This window comes from Patiria miniata, unplaced genomic scaffold (assembly GCF_015706575.1).
Source record: "Patiria miniata isolate m_02_andy unplaced genomic scaffold, ASM1570657v1 HiC_scaffold_20, whole genome shotgun sequence".
Classification (NCBI taxonomy): domain Eukaryota; kingdom Metazoa; phylum Echinodermata; class Asteroidea; order Valvatida; family Asterinidae; genus Patiria; species Patiria miniata.
The window spans coordinates 2,859,930-2,880,152 of NW_024037059.1; the positions used below are offsets into that span (position 1 = coordinate 2,859,930).

General features: G+C 40.7%; 3 protein-coding genes across 4 annotated transcripts in view; all 3 read left to right on the top strand.

Annotated features, from left to right (window-relative positions):
• LOC119728392 (kinesin-II 85 kDa subunit-like) overlaps positions 1-10,270 on the top strand; it is a 24,269-nt gene extending 13,999 nt beyond the window's left edge. Inside the window, exons 10-15 of the mRNA XM_038200616.1 lie at positions 5,678-5,782; positions 5,913-6,069; positions 6,731-7,022; positions 7,199-7,378; positions 8,458-8,663; positions 9,513-10,270. Of these exons, the coding sequence (XP_038056544.1) occupies positions 5,678-5,782; positions 5,913-6,069; positions 6,731-7,022; positions 7,199-7,378; positions 8,458-8,663; positions 9,513-9,558 (986 nt within the window). The 3' untranslated portion in view covers positions 9,559-10,270. The remainder of the gene's footprint in view (positions 1-5,677; positions 5,783-5,912; positions 6,070-6,730; positions 7,023-7,198; positions 7,379-8,457; positions 8,664-9,512) is intronic.
• A 1,429-nt stretch (positions 10,271-11,699) lies between these two features.
• On the top strand, positions 11,700-14,397 carry LOC119728838 (small integral membrane protein 20-like). 2 transcript variants are annotated; one of them, XM_038201242.1, is made up of 4 exons: positions 11,700-11,863; positions 12,499-12,698; positions 12,978-13,034; positions 13,538-14,397. In XM_038201242.1, the coding sequence occupies exons 2-4, from the start codon at positions 12,563-12,565 to the stop codon at positions 13,603-13,605; spliced, it is 261 nt and encodes an 86-aa protein (XP_038057170.1). In that variant the 5' UTR covers positions 11,700-11,863; positions 12,499-12,562; the 3' UTR covers positions 13,606-14,397. The 2 variants fall into 2 exon arrangements, with proteins under 2 accessions (XP_038057170.1, XP_038057169.1); XM_038201241.1 differs by having other exon boundaries at positions 11,702-11,867.
• A 636-nt stretch (positions 14,398-15,033) lies between these two features.
• On the top strand, positions 15,034-19,332 carry LOC119728249 (COMM domain-containing protein 6-like). The gene is made up of 6 exons (XM_038200406.1): positions 15,034-15,220; positions 16,306-16,430; positions 17,446-17,522; positions 18,023-18,134; positions 18,259-18,465; positions 19,131-19,332. Exons 1-6 carry the CDS (start codon positions 15,187-15,189, stop codon positions 19,179-19,181), a joined length of 606 nt encoding a protein of 201 aa, XP_038056334.1. The 5' UTR covers positions 15,034-15,186; the 3' UTR covers positions 19,182-19,332.
• The last annotated feature ends 891 nt before the right edge of the window (positions 19,333-20,223 follow it).

Consider the following 20,223-nt stretch of genomic DNA (forward strand, 5'->3'; position numbering starts at 1 on the left):
TCCACTCCATGCACAAGTACCCCCTCAACGGTAAGAAAGGGAGAATTGGGGAAAACCACTTGGAGTGATATTTGAATGCATTGCTGAAAACACCTGTTGTTTGGTGAAGACGCCATGGGTTTGCGCACATTCTCAATTACAGTAGTTGGGCGTACTTTGCGCTATACATGCACTAACCAGTACGCACTCGCGGTGTGACCATCAAAGGGGCTCTCGAGCATAGTAAAAAAAGCGCCCTCTCTTTTTCGCATTATACATGATGTATGTCTGACTGAGTAATTCTTAGTTTTATTTTGGTTCATATCACAAGATAAAGGAGGTGTAGGTCTCCTGGAGTTCTACACATCATCAATTCATATGCATACACATCATAATTTATCTATGGACTCCGTGTGTGATCAATAGAAGGCACTTTGTGACTGTTTTTGAGAGCCCCAGTGGGAGGAACACACTGCTTTCCGCATGTATGGTGGAAAGTACATGTATTCATCAATCTTTTTATTCTGGACTGCACTGACTTGTAACATCTTCACATGAGCATCAGGCATCATCAGCAATGTGTTCAACTTAGTCCGTATCGCAGCAGTGTGTTCCAGAATCCTCCCCAGTGGTTTCCCCTAACCCTTGTAGGCTTTTGAACTGATGCAAAAAATGATACCATTAGAGTGCACAATCCAGCCTATTGAGCTACTCACATTAGTTGGAGCGGTTTCTTTCCACTGGTAGCTGGCTGTTATCTCCCGTTGGGATGGCACATTGTCTCGATGACTCAGTGTGGATTCTGATGCAGGAATTTCATTTGGGATTGAGCATTGTTCTGGAAAAGACTGTGGTGGTTGCCTCCTAAGACTGTTCTCCATTCCTGGGTACGTTTAGAGCTTGCAGCGCGGATCAAATGTGTATAAAATAAGTTAATAAATATATAAAAATCTATATATATAAGAGAGAGTTTAACTCGGCCTCCGAGACGATGTTTGCTCATGAAAGGATCCGAGACCGCGGGCTCCCGCGGCGCCAAAATCGCTCCACGTCCGTGGAAAAATACGGAGGGTGTCTTCCGCCGGGTCGGACACTTCGGGTCATCCTGATTTTCCCGTACGGACCGGCGATCCTTTTCGTCTATTTTTCGTGACAGCATTTTGCACAGGAATTTTCCGTCGTGTGCGCTTTCACGTTGACTGCCTGGCCGCCCCCTGTGCTGGCTTTTCTGCGAGTCTAGACTGTGCGAGGTCAGCGAGGTCAACGTAGGGGTTTCGTTTACGTGTTCTACTCAGCCGTACTGCCAAAGCGTTCACCAAATTGTGATATGGGGTGACCTTGGTAAAATATTTTTTCTCCATGGTGCGTGGCCACCGAGTGCCCCTATTCTTTCATAGGCTTCGCTTGCCGCCCCTGCGCCGAGTGCAACGAATACTCAGAAGGACTACACATTAAGTATGCCTTGCGCGGTCTGACCAATCGAAAGTCTACACTGCGTAGTATTTCCGGGCTATGCAAAACTGTCGATGGCAACGCGTACTGCAGCCTGCTCCACACCCTGGAAACGAGGTTGGGTCTACGGTGCTCGCTATTTGAAGCGCAAGCATGTGACGTCGCGTGATAGAGTGCTGTTGCTTCCATAATGTGTTTACAGCTCCATGCTTCCACCACCAAGGCTGAGCGTTGTGAGTTCGCTGCCCGCCACGTGACGTATAATTCAGTGTCGTGTTATAATTTCGGGGGCCTGTTTGGGGTCAACGAAGGATCGATGCATTCACAAAGAAATCGACGAAAGTGTCCGACCCGGAGGAAGACACCCACATTTTTCCACGGACGTGGAGCCATTTTGGTGTCGCGGGAGACCGCGGTCTCGGATCCTTTCAGGAGCCAACATTTCTCGGAGGCCGAGTAAAACTTGCTCTTATAAAGATGGTTGAACCAACTTCAATAAAAGCTAAATCAACTTTTTCCTCGAAGACGGTCTCGCAAATTGTAAGAAGTTCAAGTTTACGTTTGTTGAAGAGTCCAATACTGAAACTTAATTATGACCTTCCTCCACTAATCGTTTGTAATTTTATGGTAACACTCAACATTTTCATTTCAAATGACACCTTTACGTTTTATTGCATTATGATTTATTGTCAAAACTGTACAATCAGCCTTCGCCTGTGTACTACGGTAACCTTTTCACTGCGTTTTCCAAATGCGACTGCCTCACAAAATGCCAATTTAACAGACCAACGGGAACATTTACAGACAGTTGCCATGGTACATAATTATCATGTGCGTAAATCGACGGGGGACAGGGGGACCCCCCCCCCCCCCATTTTAAACGGGGGATATTGTTTGGTCCCCCCCCCCACTTTTTCTTCCCCGAATAAAAATTGTAGCCTACAACAATGATTCTATTGCTCAGAATACATGTAGCTGATTCAATTACTCCAAACTCAAAACTTTACAAGATGATCTTTTGCTGAAATTGGTTTTAGTGGTCAGAAATTGCCTCGCATCACACCACAGAAATTGCTTGTCTATAACTGCATGTCTCCTTAACTATATCCCCATTTACATTTAACTCCCCAAATGTTCATCCCCAACACTACGCCCTACCCGATCTATGATCGGGTAAATCAGCTTGTAATAAATAAAAGATAATAAATAAATAATGTTTGAACATTGTCCCTGAGAAGTTTCAAGTGTTGCTGGCACTCATGGGCCTGCTGTTCCCCTTGCAGGGTAGTCCCCTTGGATCATCAGTCTTGTCAAGTTTTGAGGGATTGACTCCCTGCTGGTTCTTGATGCACACAACTGCTCATGTGGCACACTGCTGTTGTGCTTAGAACATTGTTTCAGTGTTACTTGCAAGTGATTGTTGACTACTGCTGACTCTGTTCACCCCTTACATGGATGGCTCATCAGTTACCAGAGAATATTGTTCTTGACAATTTTCAAACGATGAACTCCCTTCTGGTTCTGGATGTGCATACTGCTGCCCTTGTGCTGATGACTCTGTGCCAGTCAGCCCAGGACATTGTTCCTGAGTACTTGCAAGTGACTGCTGGCTCTCTGCTGGTTCTGGATGTGCACACTGTTCACCTTGCATGGATGGCTTGCAGTCAGTCAGACTAGAGCATTGTTCTTGATGAGAACTTGCAAGTGCTAGTGTCCTTGCTGGTTCTGCATGTACATCGACGTGCACCAGAACATGGTGCTGACTGTGCATGGATGCCTTGCTGCTGCTTTGCCTGGAACTTTGTTGTTCCTGACAGCTGTCCAGTGACTGCTGACTCTCTGTGTGTTGTGCATGCCCTTGGCTTGGTGGCTTGCTGCTGCTTGGCCTGGCAGCATGGTGCTCTTGGTCATTTTCTGCCTGTGGAATCACACGAAGCTCAATCTGACTTCCTGGCTGCACTGGTTGGCTGGGAGTCTGTCTTGGACAGCAACGACAGCACAGTTTCAGGCATGAGAATGCCTTGACTACAGCTGCGCGGAAGTCAGCGTTTGTGGCACTGTAGACTAAAGGATCAATTGAGCTGTTGATAAGTTGCACAATTCCGGTACATAGCCTCACAATGAGTCCTTTTTTTGCAAGTTTCAAAATCTCAACAGGCTGGGTAGACACATCTTTATAGACTATAACAATGGTAATGATTGTATTTGCAACATCCAGTGAGTTGAAAATGAAGAAGACAGCAGTATTGATGATTACCATGCAAAGGACCTTGCCTGCTTGCTTGGGACGGTTTGGGAACAGAGCTGATTGATAGCCCACCTTAACCACAATTAAGATGTACAAAACGAGAGTAACAATTAAAGAGACGATATTGGTGATACCAGCAATCCCAAGGATTATGTAACTGAAGACAGCATCTGTGATTGGTAAGAATAGTGCTATCACACCAATGATGATGACGAGCACCCAGATTCCTGCCGATATCTTTGCCGCCCGAGATTTAGAAGCTCTTTCTTTGAATTTTAGTGGACGATGTGTTGCATAGAATCTCTCAGCTGCTATGGTAACCACAAAGCAATTAGAAATAGTTATGAGCACAAATTGGGCAAATGTCATTCCTTTTATCAAGGAGGTGTTCTCTATCGGTGAAATCTGTGCAAGTATAATCAGCTCGATAAGGGTGAGTGAGTCAGCCACAGCCAAGTTGGATAAGTAAATGTTGATGATTGTACGCATGGACTTCACTCGAATCACCGTGTAAAGAAAGACTGCATTGATGAGGAGGCCGATGGGTGCAATGATGTCACTGCTTAATTTGAGTATTTGATCATATAATTGTGACGTAGCCACAAGTTTCTGAAGTTGCCTAGAAACTTTCAAATTTTGTGAAAGCGATCTAGGGGAAGCCATCACCTATTGCTTGTTCACTGTAGTTCATGTACTGTACATGAACATGTAGCATTGATCTCCACTTTCAACATTTGATCTGAACTTGCAAAAGAGAGTCTTCACTATTCCAAGATATCACACCAGTTTTATACTAACAGCCAATGTAAGACAATGAAAAAAGTGTTGGTGAAACTGAAATCTTCTTTAAAAGTTCTCTCCGTATTTTCCTTATCTCAACAAAAGAATTCAGTTTGCCTCCATTGTTTTGACAGGACCGTTACCAAAGCATACAGTAGAGTTTCACAGTTGACATTAGCATGAAATCTGTACGGTTTAGTTTCAAAATTTACTTGGTTTATTGAGGTTTAATATTTTCCCCTGTTTTTCTTTCTGTTTTGTCTTTTCTTCCTTTTGATTAAAAAAGTTTTTTCAGCATTTACTTTATTGACTTTGTTGTTTTGGTGGGTTTGGGTGTTTTTTTTCCTGGTGTGGGTTGGGGTGATATTCATGCATAAGGCCAAAAAAAAGTTCTGCTTCCAGTTACCCTAACTACCCTATTCTGACAGCCCCTACCCTAATTTGTGTATGGGCAAAATGAGGGGGAAAAAACCCCAAACCATCAATTTCTACCTTTTAGAAATTGTGTGCATGGACTTAACTCGAATCACTGTGTAGAGAAAGACTATGTTAAAAAAAAAGCCAATTAGTGCAATGATTTCAGCACTAAGTGCGCCTTTTTGGTTATATCTTTGTTCAATAGCCTCATATTTCTCATTAAGGCTCGAAACATGGAAATTCTGCCAAGATGATCTAGCGGAAGCCATCACCCATTACTTGTACACTGTAGTACTTGCACTGTACAGGTATCATTGATCGCCACATTTGATCTGAACTTGCAAATGATAGTCTGCAGTTTATCAGTATACCACCCCAACTCAGTAGCGAATCCAGCTTTGGATGTCGGAGGGGGGGGGGGGGTGTGTAACCGCACATCCGCACCGAAATGTAGACATGTTTTTTATTCTCTGAACACTTGGCCTCTGTAAATTAAAAAAGCAGGGGGGGGGGGGGTGGCATGGTACCCACCTTCCAAACGTGAGCGCTCTTCAAAACTGACAATTATTATGCATACTGCAAATTATATACCCATTTTGAAATGGTTTTTTGAGCGGTTTTTTTTTTTTGGGATTGATGTCAGAACTCTCTAACCATTTATTGAAATAATTGCTGAACCCCAAAAAAATGGGAAAAAAAATCCTCGGGGGGGGGGGGGGGCCTAATTTCATAGGGTTTATTGATTTGTATGTACCGGTACATGTAAATCATGAAGTGTTCTTTCTTTTTTTTCTTTTTTAGGTGAAGGAGGGGTTTCTGACGATGGGAGTGGTTCTGAGGAAGAATCGGGATCGGAAGATGACGTTGACGGGGGAACAGGGGAGAGGCACAGACACAGGAAGAGAGGTATGGTACTTGGGCATTTGTACTTTGTACTGCATTCAAAGGCTAAAATTTGGCTCACATTTAGTGGGCTTGAAAGAAACTTAACCCAGTCTGAACCAAAGTTGATCGCGGTAAATATTTCCCTTTGCAGGAAAGCGGAATTTGTCTCCCGAAAAGATGGCGGCCATGCAGAAACGCATCGATGAGGAGAGACGGGCGCTGGAAGAGAAGAAAGACATGGAGGAGGAAGAGAGAAACAAAGTGCAACAAGAGCTGGAGCGAAGAGAAGATGATCTCCATAAGGCACAGTGAGTACCCAGGATGAAAAATAATTCCCAACTAACCCGGACAGGAACTGGGGTCAATTCATTTTGTTTGTTTATTAACCAGTTCACGTCGGCTGACGTGTAATCACAAAAAAGTTTTGCGGTATTCGGAACGGATGATGTATAAACACGCAACGAGTGAGGCTGGAAATATCTGTCTGTGACCCGCTTGCAGCGAGCGAGGCTGAAAATATCAGGGTGTGCTACCCGCACATGACGGCCTGAACCCGTCTGGTATCGAAGTTCGTGAAAAACAATCCCGCACCTGGGTCGGTCAGTGTCAAATAATCCCGGCGCAAACTGGTTAATTAATTACTTAATATATGATTATATCAATATTCCACCCTTCCGTCCTCCTTGAAAAAGTGCAAATGAGTTCATATTTTGTACTCGAGGCCAATGGAAACCAAAATATTTTTCAGTGGTCTGGATCGAAAATGGAAGCAATAATATCAGGAGTTTGATATCAGGAAGGAAACGGCCCATTTCTTCATTATCTCCTCTCCACAGGTTTTGTTTAGGCTAGTGCACTCCAAGGCCACTGGCGCTCTTGAGCAATGCTTGGTTTCACAACCAGGAAATTAAGAAAATGATTATTATAATCAAGGTAGCATTAAAGGTAACATTTTGTTCTTGATTGCAGACACGAACACGATGTACTGAAAGACAAGTTGAAAGCCGTGGAGAAGAAAGTGATCGTCGGCGGCGTGGACTTGCTCAAGAAATCGGAGGAGCAGGAGAGGCTGTTGGAGGAGTCGGCACGGGAGCTGGAGGAGCGAGCCAGGAAGCAGGAGAGCCTGCGGCAGGAGCTGGCCGAGAAGGAGGCTGAGAGGGTGGACATTGAGGAGAAATTTGGCAACCTCCAAGAGGAGGCCGTGGGCAAGACCAAGAAGCTGAAGAAAGTCTGGAGCATGCTCATGAGCGCCAAGAGTGAGGTAGGAGTCAAGAAATCTTAAAATTAAGGAGCCATCCTTGCCTCTTCTTGTCAAGGTCTTACCACTCCATGTACAAGTAGCCCCTTTACGGTTATAGAGAGAAGGTTGGGAGGTACCATTGGAAGGGACTCTTAAAAGCATAAACTGACTTTCAACACTGCTTTTGTCTGTCTTAGGTTGCAGATCTACAGCAGGAGCACCAACGAGAGATGGAAGGACTGTTGGAAAACATCCGTCAGCTCAGCAGAGAGCTGCGCCTACAGATGCTGATCATCGACAGCTTCATCCCGGTAGAGTTCCAGCAGATGATTGAGCAGTACGTTCACTGGAATGAGGACATTGGAGAGTGGCAACTGGTACGTACTTTGCTGTGTCCTTAGTCTTTTATTCTTCCCGTACTGGTTTTTCTTTACAGTTTAAAGTTTAAATTCTCTGCTGGATTTCGACTAGGAATTGTGTTTGCATTCTTTTTATGAGCCAGAGTTGTAATTAGGTCAGTCACAAGTGAAATCAAAAGTCATGTTAGAAGTAAGAGTGGATGAGCAGTAGCAAAGGAATGCATCGTGGTTTATTTGAGTAGGTTATCACAAGTGGACACTGGTTTAAGTCAACTTTTGAAGACTTGTGATAACTGTGATTACTTGTGATGACTTGTGATTACTTGGGAGGACTTGTGATGACTTGTGAAGGCTTGTGATGACTTGTGATGACTTGAGATGACGTGTGATGATTTTTGAAGACTTTGTGAGGACTTGTTAGGACTTTTGAAGACTTGTGATGACCTGTGATGAATTGTTAGGACTAGTGATGAATTGTGATTACTTGTAAGGACTTGTGAGGACTTATTATAAGATGGAATTTTGCGTCGGGGTGATATAAACCAAATTAGGTTTTTTGCCCTTCACCGACGTTTAAACACTGTATACTCGGTGTGTTACCTCCTGAGTGAAAGTTGGAAAAAATCACTCGGGTGGGACTCAAACCCACGACCTCCTGCTTTCTAGTGCAGATGTCTTATCACTTGACCACCGAGCTAATGGGATCGGTTGTGAGGACTTGTTAGGACGTGTGAAGACTTGCGATGACTTGTGATGACTTGTGATAACTTGTGATGACTTGTGATGACATGTGATGACTTGTGATGACTTGTGATGACTTGTGATGACTTGTGATGACTTGTGATGACTTGTGATAACTTGTGATGACTTGTGATGACTTGTGATGACTTGTGATGACTTGTGATTGACTTGTGATAACTTGTGAAGACTTGTGATGACTTGTGATGACTTGGATAAAGTCACACAATAAGCTATCAATCACAAGATAAATATTGGACAATCCACAACAAGCCATAGATAATTTCACATGATTGCCTTCTTAACCAGATATCAAGCACAAAATAAAGTATAGCCACATGTTTTATTGATTTCCACAGAAATGCGTAGCCTACACCGGTAACAACATGCGTAAGCAGACGCCCATCCCAGACAAAGATAAAGGCAAGGAGTACGGGGAGCCCGACCTGTCCAACGTGTACCTGGCTTACACGGCTGAGGGGGCAGCTCGAGGATTTGCCAAGATGAAATCTACATCCAATAGGCGGCCCAAGACGGCATCTGGTAGGCAGAAGTCCAGCAAAAGGTCAGTCTTTATCATTCTTCGGTTTTTAGGGTTTTTTTTACTGTGGCGCTGTGAGACAAGGGCAAGATTTCACAGTTTTGCTTATTATAACTAAACAATTGTTGCTGACTACAGCAGTGTATTTAAAGGTAACATGAAGAGTATTTTAAGAATCAACATGGAATTTGGCTCATTTACATTGCGTGCAAGCTGTAAACGAGGATTCCGTTTTGGAAATGTTAGCGCCAAATTTTGTGTCGGCACTGAAAGCACACATTGGTGATAAAACGTGGGTTTAACCTTTTTTTTAGGGTTGCAGCTGGGAAAACAATTTCTGCAGGAAACACAGAATGCGATAAATCAAGCCATTGTTCGTACATCATTTTCCTGGTCACATTTAACCACTTCGCCCCTGGGATTATTTTTGCCGAAAATTTCGATTTTCGCAAAGCCAAATTTTCCAGCCAACTTCTGATACACAGCCAAATGCCACAAATACTGATTCGCAAGAGTCATTTCAAAAGTATTTGTACGATATTTCTTCCCAAAACCTTATATGTTTCAATACTCAGGGTGTGCACTGGAGCGTAAATGGTATAACAATAGGCCGTGCACAACGGCCAATTCTAGATCAACACACTGTTTACCTCCACAGACTTCACAGACTTATGTTTGTGTACAAGAGACACGAGGGGTTAGCATGTTTAGACGTCACCCGGAGGCGAGTCAAGGCATTCTTGATCTCTTAACCCGTCAGCCGTGCCTGTGTATAAAAACAACCAGTGCATGTTATCACGTCCTCCAACGCCAACTGGTTAAGAGTGTTCCCTTATCAGCAGCTAATATAATTTGTTTCTAATTTGTCTTCAGGAAACAAGGTGGCATGGAAAACTCCATTGACTCTTTGCTGCAGTAAAGACAACACAAGGACCTGTACAACTGATCAAGACATCCGCACTAGAAAGCAGGAGGTTGTGGTTCCAGTCCAACCGAGGGATTTTGATCTCACTTTCACTCAGGGGTAACACACCGAGTGTACAGTGTTTATACGTCAGTGAAGGGCAAAACCTAATATTGATCAAGACATGGTTATTTTGTCCACCGAAAATGACGCGAAATTTCTAATACTAATTATTAAGTTATGGAGTGATGTAGTTTGTTGTGTGTAGAACATGTAATATGAATACATTTTTATTAAGGTTTGCAGGTACAGAAAAAGTGGTCATTAGGTATGGAAATATTACTTCCTGCATGTGATGTCAACTTAATCGTAGGATTAAAAAAAACCAATTGTCTCTTCGGGTTTATAAGTGTTTCACTTGTGAAGGTTCAAAGGTTAGCAAAAAGGTCACTTTGAGTATTTCTAGGAAGATATGTGGTTTGTGAGTAATTTGTGAAATCATTGTCAGGGTTTTTTGTGATTACGCATCAATCTCATCAGAGATGTGTAAAAAATAAAATCACAGGAGTACTCACTAAATAGGAAATGAATTGTCTACAAAATAAAGTATTAAAGATTGTTGTTCAGAATGCTTGAATGCAATACAATGTATATAGAATTCGTGAAGTAGAAAATGTATACATTCAATGCAGTCCTCTCCTAGTCAGATTTGTGTGCATTTTGTATATATAAAAATCCTGTAGTCTTTGTAAATATTTGTAAATTTATTGTTTGAAAAATGTATTTGAAATAATGTCAGCTGGAGTATTCAGAGGAAATATTTAGTAATGATGTAATATAGCTCCCTCTGTGGTTTCACGTTGAAGTAACTGTTTTGAACGTCACTAGCTAGGGTCAAATTTAGGGTCCAAAATGTGACAGTTGTTCTCTATCTTTTACTTACAGAACTTTTTTAGTTTGCCACGTGAGTATCATTAACCCTAACTCCCTAGGCATTTTTGCTAGGATGCAACCTCAATCCTGCAAAATCCTCCAACTGCCTCCACACAAAAGTGTTCTTTCAGCAAAACGAAAACAGTTCTCGCACATACCTCTGTGAATTGTTTTTCGTTTTGCTGAAAGAACACTTACCTTTTTGGTGACTCGTGGACAGAACTTTCAAACAGTGGTTGTGTTTAAAATCCTGTAACTTGAAAAGTACATGAGTGATTTGAATGATTCTTGTACTAAAAGAAGGCTTATTAATTGGGCTTTCATATCCTAGATTTTGAAAGTGCTACACGCAGACACTTCGTTTGAAAAATGGTCCTATCATTTTATTTGGGTTCCCTTTTTTTTACTCGCCCTGTATTGAAAAAAAAAAGATCCATTTTATATCCTCTGTTTGGATTGTGTGGAAGGCAGCATTAAAAAAAGTTCATAGGAAAATAAAAACGTGACGTATTCAATATCATGCTGTCCCTCGGTTGTTTTTTCTTTGATTGTAAAACATTTTTGAAGTAGATGAATTATGCATCGAACTTGATATTTGTTGGTTATTAAAGTTGTCGCACAAGAAATTTGGCTAAACCTGTTCAAAATTGGATGAAAAATGATGAAGTATCAATTCTGAAATTACTTCAAAATGACCCCTAAATGACCCCAGTTTGACCTTTGACTGATATTAGTGGAACACCTGATTCCAAAAGGTTAGTTTTTTCTATTTGATTCAAAGAAAAAAAAGGCTAAGAAATCAGTTTCTCATTCCCGTCCACTTTGTTTTTCCTGTCCGCCTCCTTTTTTTCCTTGAAATTCATATATTTGTAATATATTTTGAAAATATATTGTGTCTTTTTATTTGTTTTCAACAAAATTATTTAGAAAGGTGAACAGCTCCTTTGAACACAATTTTGTACCAGCAAAAGAGTCGAGAAAATGGAAGAATTCATCTGCCAAATTGAAAAATCTGTCATCTTTTTTTTTTGGGGGGGGGGGGGGAGAGGATCAGGGTGGTACCTGCCTCATCTTTTTTTTCTCCAAAAGACCGGACAAGAAACTTTTTTTAGAACTCGTATAATAAAGCGATTCGGAATAATGGAGCCAGGGACGGTGCTGGATCTGGAACGAAAACGAGGTTTTGGAAATGGCTAATATTGGCGCAGAACTGCCACGTGAGGGCGCGCTTTATTTGTATACTGCATGCAACAGCAGCAGCAGTGCAGTGGATGATTTCCCGAGATTTTCAAGCATTGCTAGTTGTCTAGGAGGCAACATTATAAGTCAACAGTTTTGTTCTTAAACCCCACAAAACAAGTACAAGTACAGACACAGCTGAAAGCTAGTAAGTAAGAAAGAGAAAGATGATAATTATTACTGTGATTACTGATGGGCAGTTACTTTCTCGTGTTTTCGATTTAGGATTTGGGGGCGGGGAGCCGGAGAGCATGGAGAGAGGGGGGGGGGGTGTTCTGTTTGTAGATACTGAAATCTAGGATTTTTACGAGGGAGACAATGTAGTATCCGTGCACCAGTTCTTTGGTTGTATACAAAGTGTATCAGTGTATGGAGAGTCGAGTGCATTTTCAATGCATTTTCTAACAAAATTGGAAAAATGTTTCTCAGTCCCATATGGCATATTGTAAATTGTAGGGGCCTATGTCTCTTCAACCTTTTGCATTGACTGACCTTCATTGAAATAATGATGAGAGAGTGGCATAACTTCCTTTCGGGGGGGGGGGGGGGGAGGGGGGTTAATGTTGGAATCAACATTTGATACAGATACCAAATGCATTTGGCACAAAAACGTTCAATAATCTGATATAATAATGGTAGGTTCTAAATCTAAATAGAAATCAAGTGTGTGTTTAGCAATACCCTGCCCCCTTCTGAAATAATCTACTCTTGCTTGTACCTTTTTACGCAGCATAGTAATTTAGTATTTTTGTATTTCTTGTTCATTCCTTCCTTTGAAACCAGAGACCCTTGGTGTTGGTACGACTGTATGGAACTGTAGTCTATACATGCAAGTTGTGCATAGCGAATGACTACCAGTAAGATGGCCAGCCTTTCCCGTTTACGCACACGGAATTCACTCATCATTGCTGGACTGGTGGGCTTCATTGGTCTTGCTCTGTATCCGATAGTCGTCTCTCCAATGGTTAACCCCAAGAAATGGCGTAAGTGTTTATGGAAAGAATGTAGTATCCAGGCACAACTTTGGTTGTGTACAAAGTCTAAGGAGAGTCGATTGCATTTTCAAAGTATTTTTTTAACAAAATTGGAAATGTTTCTCAGTCCCAGATTTGTGTTGGTTGTTGCGTTTGGTGCTCCATGTGAATATGTAGATGTAGGTGAAGGCAACAGTACATATTTTCTGATCTGGTTTAGATCTGAAAGTAAGTCGTTTACATTTGACACTTAATCTTTAACTTATTGGTTATAATTTGTGCCTACAGAGAAAGTCCAGAAAGAAACGAGGAAGGGTATAGATCAGGCCGGTATCCAACCAGGCGGTGAGTATTTCAGTTGCAACACCAAGATTTGACAATATGAGTTTTCTTTACTTTGGTCGCAGACCACATACATTTGCTTGAATACTGGAGCAAGATGGCATTTTTGTTGATTTATTCAAGCAAACTGCAGTTTGGTAGAATGCTGTAACTGTGCACGAGTAAGATAAAACTGTTGAGAACTGAGCATGAAAGCTGTGTTTTTTTTTTAAAGTTTCTCATCCTAAGTGTCCAATAGATGAGAAATTAAATGATTCAAACAGCTTGCTGACTTGATTTAACTGAATATAATTGACAATCGTTAGAAAGTTAAAAGCCTGAGGTTTTTCTAAGAGGCAAAACTTCCCTTGAGAAAGATCCTGCTAGAATAAAAAAAAAATTCAGTGCCCACTACTTTGAAACTTTTTGTAGCAGATGAGTTTCTTTCCTCAAGGATATAAACATGTTATATAACCTGACACAAACAGTGAATATTGTTTTCTCTTCTCTAATTATTTGTGCTCTAGGTATGAGGGTCTGGAGTGATCCTTTTGCACCAAGATCGGATAAACCAACAGACAGCAAGGCCACTTAATAATTGCAATGTGATTGTAGAGCTGTACATTTGTAAATTATCAGGATTTTTAAAAAGCCGTAAAGTTGTAGTCTAGGATGCATTTTGTCTGCTTTTCAATCCAGACGAAAGGAACTCCCAATTTTCCATTTATTGTTATGCAATGTACATGTATGTATGTACCTTTGCAAATATTATTCATGGGCTATGGGTGCCCCAAAATAGTGTAGACTTGGTGCATGTACTTGTACATATCATTTTAATGAGACAGATGATCCATGATGTCATGCTATGTCAACGAGATGACCTTTGTTTCTATAAAACATATTTAAAGGCATTGAATATATTACACCTGAAAACAACAATTTCAGGGTCAGTTAATAGATAGTCAGTAATCTGCAAATGAAATGTGAGATATTTCTTTCATCAACTTCAATCTCATCCATTCGACATGCTGATGTAGTTCCTTGTGTTAATGTTTGTTGAAAAGGAACATTCACTTTGGGTCATGTGATAAGGATTCTATGTGCCTTAAAATCACTGTTTTCTTTAAGAAATAAACGTGAGTACCAAGTAATATCAGTGTTTATCTACAACCCACTTATTCTCAGCTCACATAACCAATCATTGCATTGTCCGATTTAAACCTTGTTGACTTGAGATATCTCATCAAGTATAAGAATGAAGGCCAGTTTATAATTTGTCAAAAGCAAACAAAGCAAAATTGTGTCAGAATTCTGCATAATGCAGTTGGTAAAAGGGTCATACTACATCATTGGAAAATAATAAAACTGTTGATTTAACTTTGGACAAGTATGACTCCACAGTTCATATTTGTACTTTTGTGTATTTGTCTTCTTTTTTTTTGCCTGAAAAATTAATGTTTACCATTTTGTAATAAAGAATTGAACTGGGTTGGTCCAATTAACAATTGTTATAGTGGTTATGTTGGTGGTTAAAGTTTATTTCAAAAAGAATTCGAAAGGGAATAATTGCAAGGGGGGGGGGGCGCAGAAGCACAATTTTACAGAGTGTTGGGAGTTGGGGAAACAATCATTTCTCTTTACAAAAAACGGGTGGAGAAAAAAAAGGACTGGGGGGTTAAATTTCCTTTTAAAAAATTGCAGGGAAAACTTGTGAGGAAGAACCCCCCCCCCCCCCAAATAAAGCCCCCCCCCCCCCCCCCAACAAAAGAAAGCAATCTGCACTTCCTATTTGTCGTTGCCTTCATAGATTTATGTTACTGTTGCTGTTCGATTTTAGATACAAAAGGGAAAACAGGACACATTTTTTTAATTGAATTTTGAACACTGGCGTTACCAAAGGCGTTTACCAAATCCCGGCTTCGGTCCGTTCCGGCTCCAACTCCATTGCCGAACTGCATTCCTGAAGCCTGAGTTGGAACGAAGTCGGGGTTTCAAAAACGATCCATGCTACCGTAGCCGATGAGGGCGCTATCATTAGGACCGGCGACTGCAGCTGACCAACACACAACAGGCAACACCTCCTATTTTATGCCGACAGTAACTTGAAATGTGGGGTTAAAATTCCCTCATTCGAGTTAGCAACAGCAAAAACGCCGTCACTGGCATAAGTAGAAGAATGGGGCATGCTGTTCTACAAACAATCCCAGAGGGTAAGAAAGGTTTCACTGCAGAGTTTTCAACTTTTTGGACTTCGCGTATAGTCGAGTCGTCCCCCATTTCTCAAACCAGCCCCCCCCCCCCATTGCCCCCTCCCCATGGCCATGCATCATTACTGTTTCAGTTTAGCCACACAAATTAGTAAATACAATGGAGGAAGGAACCCAGATAGTTGTTAAACGCAATCTGGATACCTTCGGCTTTATAATTTTACACTTGTTTAAAAAATTAAACTTGTGAGCTCAATTTCTGTGCTGCAAATTGCGCACACAAATTTAAACGGAAATATTCCCAATCCCCCATACATATCTGACCCTCACTTTTCACCCTGTGCGTAAACCGTATGAGACTGGTCGGAAAATTTCGAAGTGTTTTCTCAGTAAATATTTAATATTTTCCCTGCTAAATTTGACTTTTAGGTCATATTTTCACTTTCTGATGATGGCTGATACAGAGATTCCCATATCTGGCCATCACTTGTCACCCTGTGCACAAACCCTACGGGACTAGTCTGAAAATGTCTAAGTGTTTTCTTTGTAAAAACTTCAATATTTTCCCAGCAAAATTTTACTTTTAAGGGCATAATATTATGATAATATTTTTATCACTCTTTGATGGCCAGATATGGGAATCTTTCCATTTAAACTTGGGCACTACTCGAACGGCCTATCGACCGAGGCACTCGTCTTTGACATGAACGGCCTTTATGCATTGCATTGCATATGAATACATGGTGCATCATATATCATCTGTCATGGCCTGAATATGGTTCGAGTTGTTTCTTCAGTTTTCAAACGATTTTCATTAAATATTACACTCAGTGTTTACACTATATTGTCTTTCTTGGTTGCTGAACAGGGGGAAAAACCCACGCCAAATTAATTTTCAAAGTATTTTCTAACAAAATTGGAAATGTTTCTCAGACCCAGATTGTTGTCTTTTCAACACTTTTGCAATGACTTACCTTCACTCTAGTTTGAGATAATATATGATTAAAAAAGTGGCATTAGGATGCAACATTCTTTCCGAGGAAAATAAAGCGCACCACACTATTGATTGGATTTCCGTTTTTTAATAGGATTCACCAGTGCCGTGGAGATCTTAAACCTTTTTCCCAAGGATCTTCTTGCAGAGCTCTGCCATGAAGTCATCGCCTTCCTGCAGTTCTCCAAGGGTCTTGTCAGTGCCACGCAGTACCTTGATGTAAGACGGCGGAAATCGATCTAGAATCGTGTTGCTATTTTTGTCAACTGAATGCATCATTACCCCTGACAATTCCAAGATCCTTCAAACGTCACCAGGAGATTGTGAAAGATTATGCAGGACAAGGGGAAATTGTTCTACAATTCAATACAATATAGTCATTTATATAGCACTCTTACTCAAAGATGGTTTCACAGCACTGAACAGTAAATTAATCACGAAAGTTAAGTTAAACCTACAAGGCTTTGGTCGTGCGTACTTCACGCCATATGCGTGCAAACCATCCAGGCAGTGTGTCCCATCCACTGGGCTCTCAAATGTGGCCAAAAAACGCCATATGTTTTTGTTCATTCATTTAAAGGTATAGTCCATCATTTGAAATTAGTGCATTTTGTTCGTTTGAAGCAACAAATGTGGTCAAAATCTAAAGAAGGGTATATTGAACAACTAACCTGATGAAGTTTCAGCTCAGCTTCAGCTGTATATTCCGAGAAAAATAGCATTCTAGGATCTTGATTTCAAATCAAAAGTTGCTGAATCATGTTTTGAATTGGGCCTGAATTCAGCGTCCTAGACACGTTCTCAATGAGCTGATTGCAGCTATGCGATGTCGTGCACTGCTCCGACGAATTATAGCAACTGCCCGGGCGTGTGCATCGTGCCAATGCCTGTGCGCGCTTCGCTGCAAAACAAAACGAACTACTAATTTAAATTTCCTACGGTGCGTCTTAAGAAGCACCGTTGGAAAGGCCTTCTTTTGTTGATTTCTTCAAAATGACAGCTTTCCAGAAAGAATAATTTCACAGGGAGTTTAGTCCCCTTACAATCTTTCAACCAAGTATGTTTTCCAACAAGAATTACGCCAGTTACTTTTTGGATAGCTGCAAATGATGGACTCCAGCTTTAAACACACAAATCTTTGCAGTCACTATACTTCACAGCTGGCTTAAAATTGTTTATTACTGTTCAGGATTTAATTGCCGTCTGCTAACTTTTGTTTTATTTTCCTTTGCAGAAACTGCATGACGTCGATGTACAGAGCAGTGAGCAAGCTGTCCAAGGAGCCATCAATGCTCTAACATTCCTATTCAGGTATCTAGCAATTCCACAATGATATTTTGGGTCTTCTCAGGACCGCTCAAATAACCTGTTCCACAGTTCCTCACAGCAAAACTAACATTTGAAATTGTCTTTTACATGAGGCATATCAAAAAGAAATGAGAGAATGAAGCAAGAAAGTATTAAGGCAAAAAAAAAAATAATTCTGCTTCCGATTACATGGCATTCGAAAATAGGGTAGGTAGGTAGGTAATTTTTTTTTTTTGCCAATTTTTTTGTGTACGATCATATGGAGGCGTCTGCATGCAGTCAAGGGTAAAAGGTAAAAATTGATGGTTTGGGTTTTTTCCTTCTCATTTTTACATAAAAAAATTAGCATAGGGGCTCTCAGAATAGGGTAGGTAGGGAAACTGGAAGCAGAACTATTATTTTTTTGGCCTAATACAAGAATCAGCGACTTACTGTCGGTGTTCACTATGTAGAAGAGTTCTAATCACTTTATTTGGTCTGTTTTGGCTTCTTGCTTAACTCAGATCAGCCGCAAGGGCCAAAGTTTTACCAGATGACCTCGTGAAGGAACTCAGACAGAGCCTTGTATGGTCAGACAGCTGTATAGATGTCATCAAGGAGGTTTGGACAGAAAAGGTAAATCATATAAGGCTGTCAGCTATTTTACATTTCCATAACAATGTGAATGCATCCCAATACTTTCTGATTGCCAGATATGGAAACTCATCATAGTGTCTTATCCATGTCGTCTTTTCTCCAGGGCAAGTCTGTCTGCTCCGCGCAGGGGGTCAACCAACTCCTCAGTGTGGGCCAGCTGGTGGACATGCAGTGGAAGCTGGGCGTGGCCATGACGTCGGACGTCTGCCGCAGCCTCAATTCCACCTTCGTGATGATGTCACTTAAGGTCGCCGACCCCTCGGGCCAGGTCACCACCAAGTCACTGGAGATGACGGTGGCTGAGTTTAAGGTGAGGCTGAAAAAGAATATTACTGTTGTGTAAAATCCGCCTGATTTATATTGATTCCAAAAGAAAAGGGAAGCTCTCTGCAACACATTACATTGAGAGCTTATGAAGGGTGTATCCTGTAGGTGCATGGAGAAAACCCTAGGATCCATGTATTATAAATACAATTATTATAAATGGTTTATTTGTTTCTTAAGACAAGATGTGGCAATCACAGATTGGATTGCATCAAGTCGAGACAAGAAAATAAATCTTGTACACAGTACTAATAAATACATAAGAGGAATGTGTTGGGCCCATCTCAATTCATATCCTAATAAGTTCTGGACAAGTTCCAGACATCGTATCGGGGGTATAACTTGTAGGATTCTGAACAACCTCCCTGCAATCTTCCCACAGTGAAGTTAGTATTAGTGAGTCAAGCAGTTGCTAATGAAAATTTCACCAGGACAAATCCTGAGCTAATTCGTTTGGACAAAGCAAATGATTCTACCTGCAACTTGTCCCGAACTTGTCCCGGGCAGAATTGAGATGGGCACTTACATAAGTAATCTTACCCAACATATTCCTGTCTGGAGATTGTATTTGAAGTTGTATTGAAACATTTTGAGGTTATGAAAACATGCTTTTTAATTAAAAATATTTATTTTTGTTTTTCTCTTTTCCAGAATTTCTCAAAGCAAATACGAGAAATGGCAGCCATGCTGGAGATGATATGACAAGCAACTTCTTGCCTTCTAAGTTCCAACTCTAACTTTATCAGCGGGTGAAATTATTGTCAGACATTTGGACATTTGTGGACTGTTTGCTACATTTGTCCAAACTAAACAATTTGCGCAGTCAAATTGTGACACTTTTTAGTTCATCATACATCTTTGAAAGTATTTGACATTCTGGGGGTTACGAATCTAAGTGAGTTTTGCTTTGTTATTCTGTGAGCGCATTTTGAATGTGATGTCATGCTCTGATGTACATTAACCTGTATGTGTAATGTGCAAGTAACATGATTTTTATGTTCAGACACAGATGATGTACACATTGAAAGTAAATTTCAAATACTTTTGTAGAACCCTTTTGAAAGTGTAAACCATGCCTGGGAGGTTTGCAGTCTCTGATATTTTTTTTAATAATAAGCAAGTATTGTTACCATCATTTAAAAGTGGCCATCTGATAGTTACATGAACCCAGCTATATTTTGTTTATTTCGATATTATGAGGAAAGAAGAGAAAGATGAAGAACACTTGTGATGCGGTCAAGCTAAATGAGTCGTTTGTCGTAATTTTTATTTGGAGATACTAGCCAAAATAGGGCCACTTCATCACATCACCTAATTGCATCTCTTGGTGTTCCAACTTCCATAATTTTTGAACTAAAGATGGTATCAGCATGCGGTTTTCACATCAGTAATGCTGAGATTGTGCTCTTTGCAAATCTGTATTAAAAATTGTTTGACCAGGGTCGACAAAGTACTCAAGTAGCTTGATCACATCAAAATTGATTTGTTGAAATGTTCAATCTAAGGGCAAGTTCCCTTTGAGCACGAATTTGGAGTACCAACACCCAGGACTACTGGTACTCAAAATACCCTTGAAAAAAAAAACAGTACATGTATTGCACTGATTACTGTGTTTGTCAGATATCAGCAAAGATAGCTTCCCAAAAAAATATTTTTGGAGTCCTATAATGTTTGCAACTTGAATCAGGTGCATATTTTGAGCTAAAGTATTGCAGCGATTCGGTGATTTGATTTGAGATTCAGA

Bases quoted from the DNA above. Each gene is read 5' to 3' on its own strand.
- LOC119728838 (XM_038201242.1), top strand. From the start codon at position 12,563: ATGACTACCAGTAAGATGGCCAGCCTTTCCCGTTTACGCACACGGAAT. The intron at 12,699-12,977 runs GTAAGTGTTTAT...TTGTGCCTACAG, and splicing joins GGTTAACCCCAAGAAATGGC to AGAAAGTCCAGAAAGAAACG. The intron at 13,035-13,537 runs GTGAGTATTTCA...TTTGTGCTCTAG, and splicing joins GGCCGGTATCCAACCAGGCG to GTATGAGGGTCTGGAGTGAT.
- LOC119728249 (XM_038200406.1), top strand. From the start codon at position 15,187: ATGGGGCATGCTGTTCTACAAACAATCCCAGAGG. The intron at 18,135-18,258 runs GTAAATCATATA...TCTTTTCTCCAG, and splicing joins AGGAGGTTTGGACAGAAAAG to GGCAAGTCTGTCTGCTCCGC. The intron at 18,466-19,130 runs GTGAGGCTGAAA...TCTCTTTTCCAG, and splicing joins TGACGGTGGCTGAGTTTAAG to AATTTCTCAAAGCAAATACG.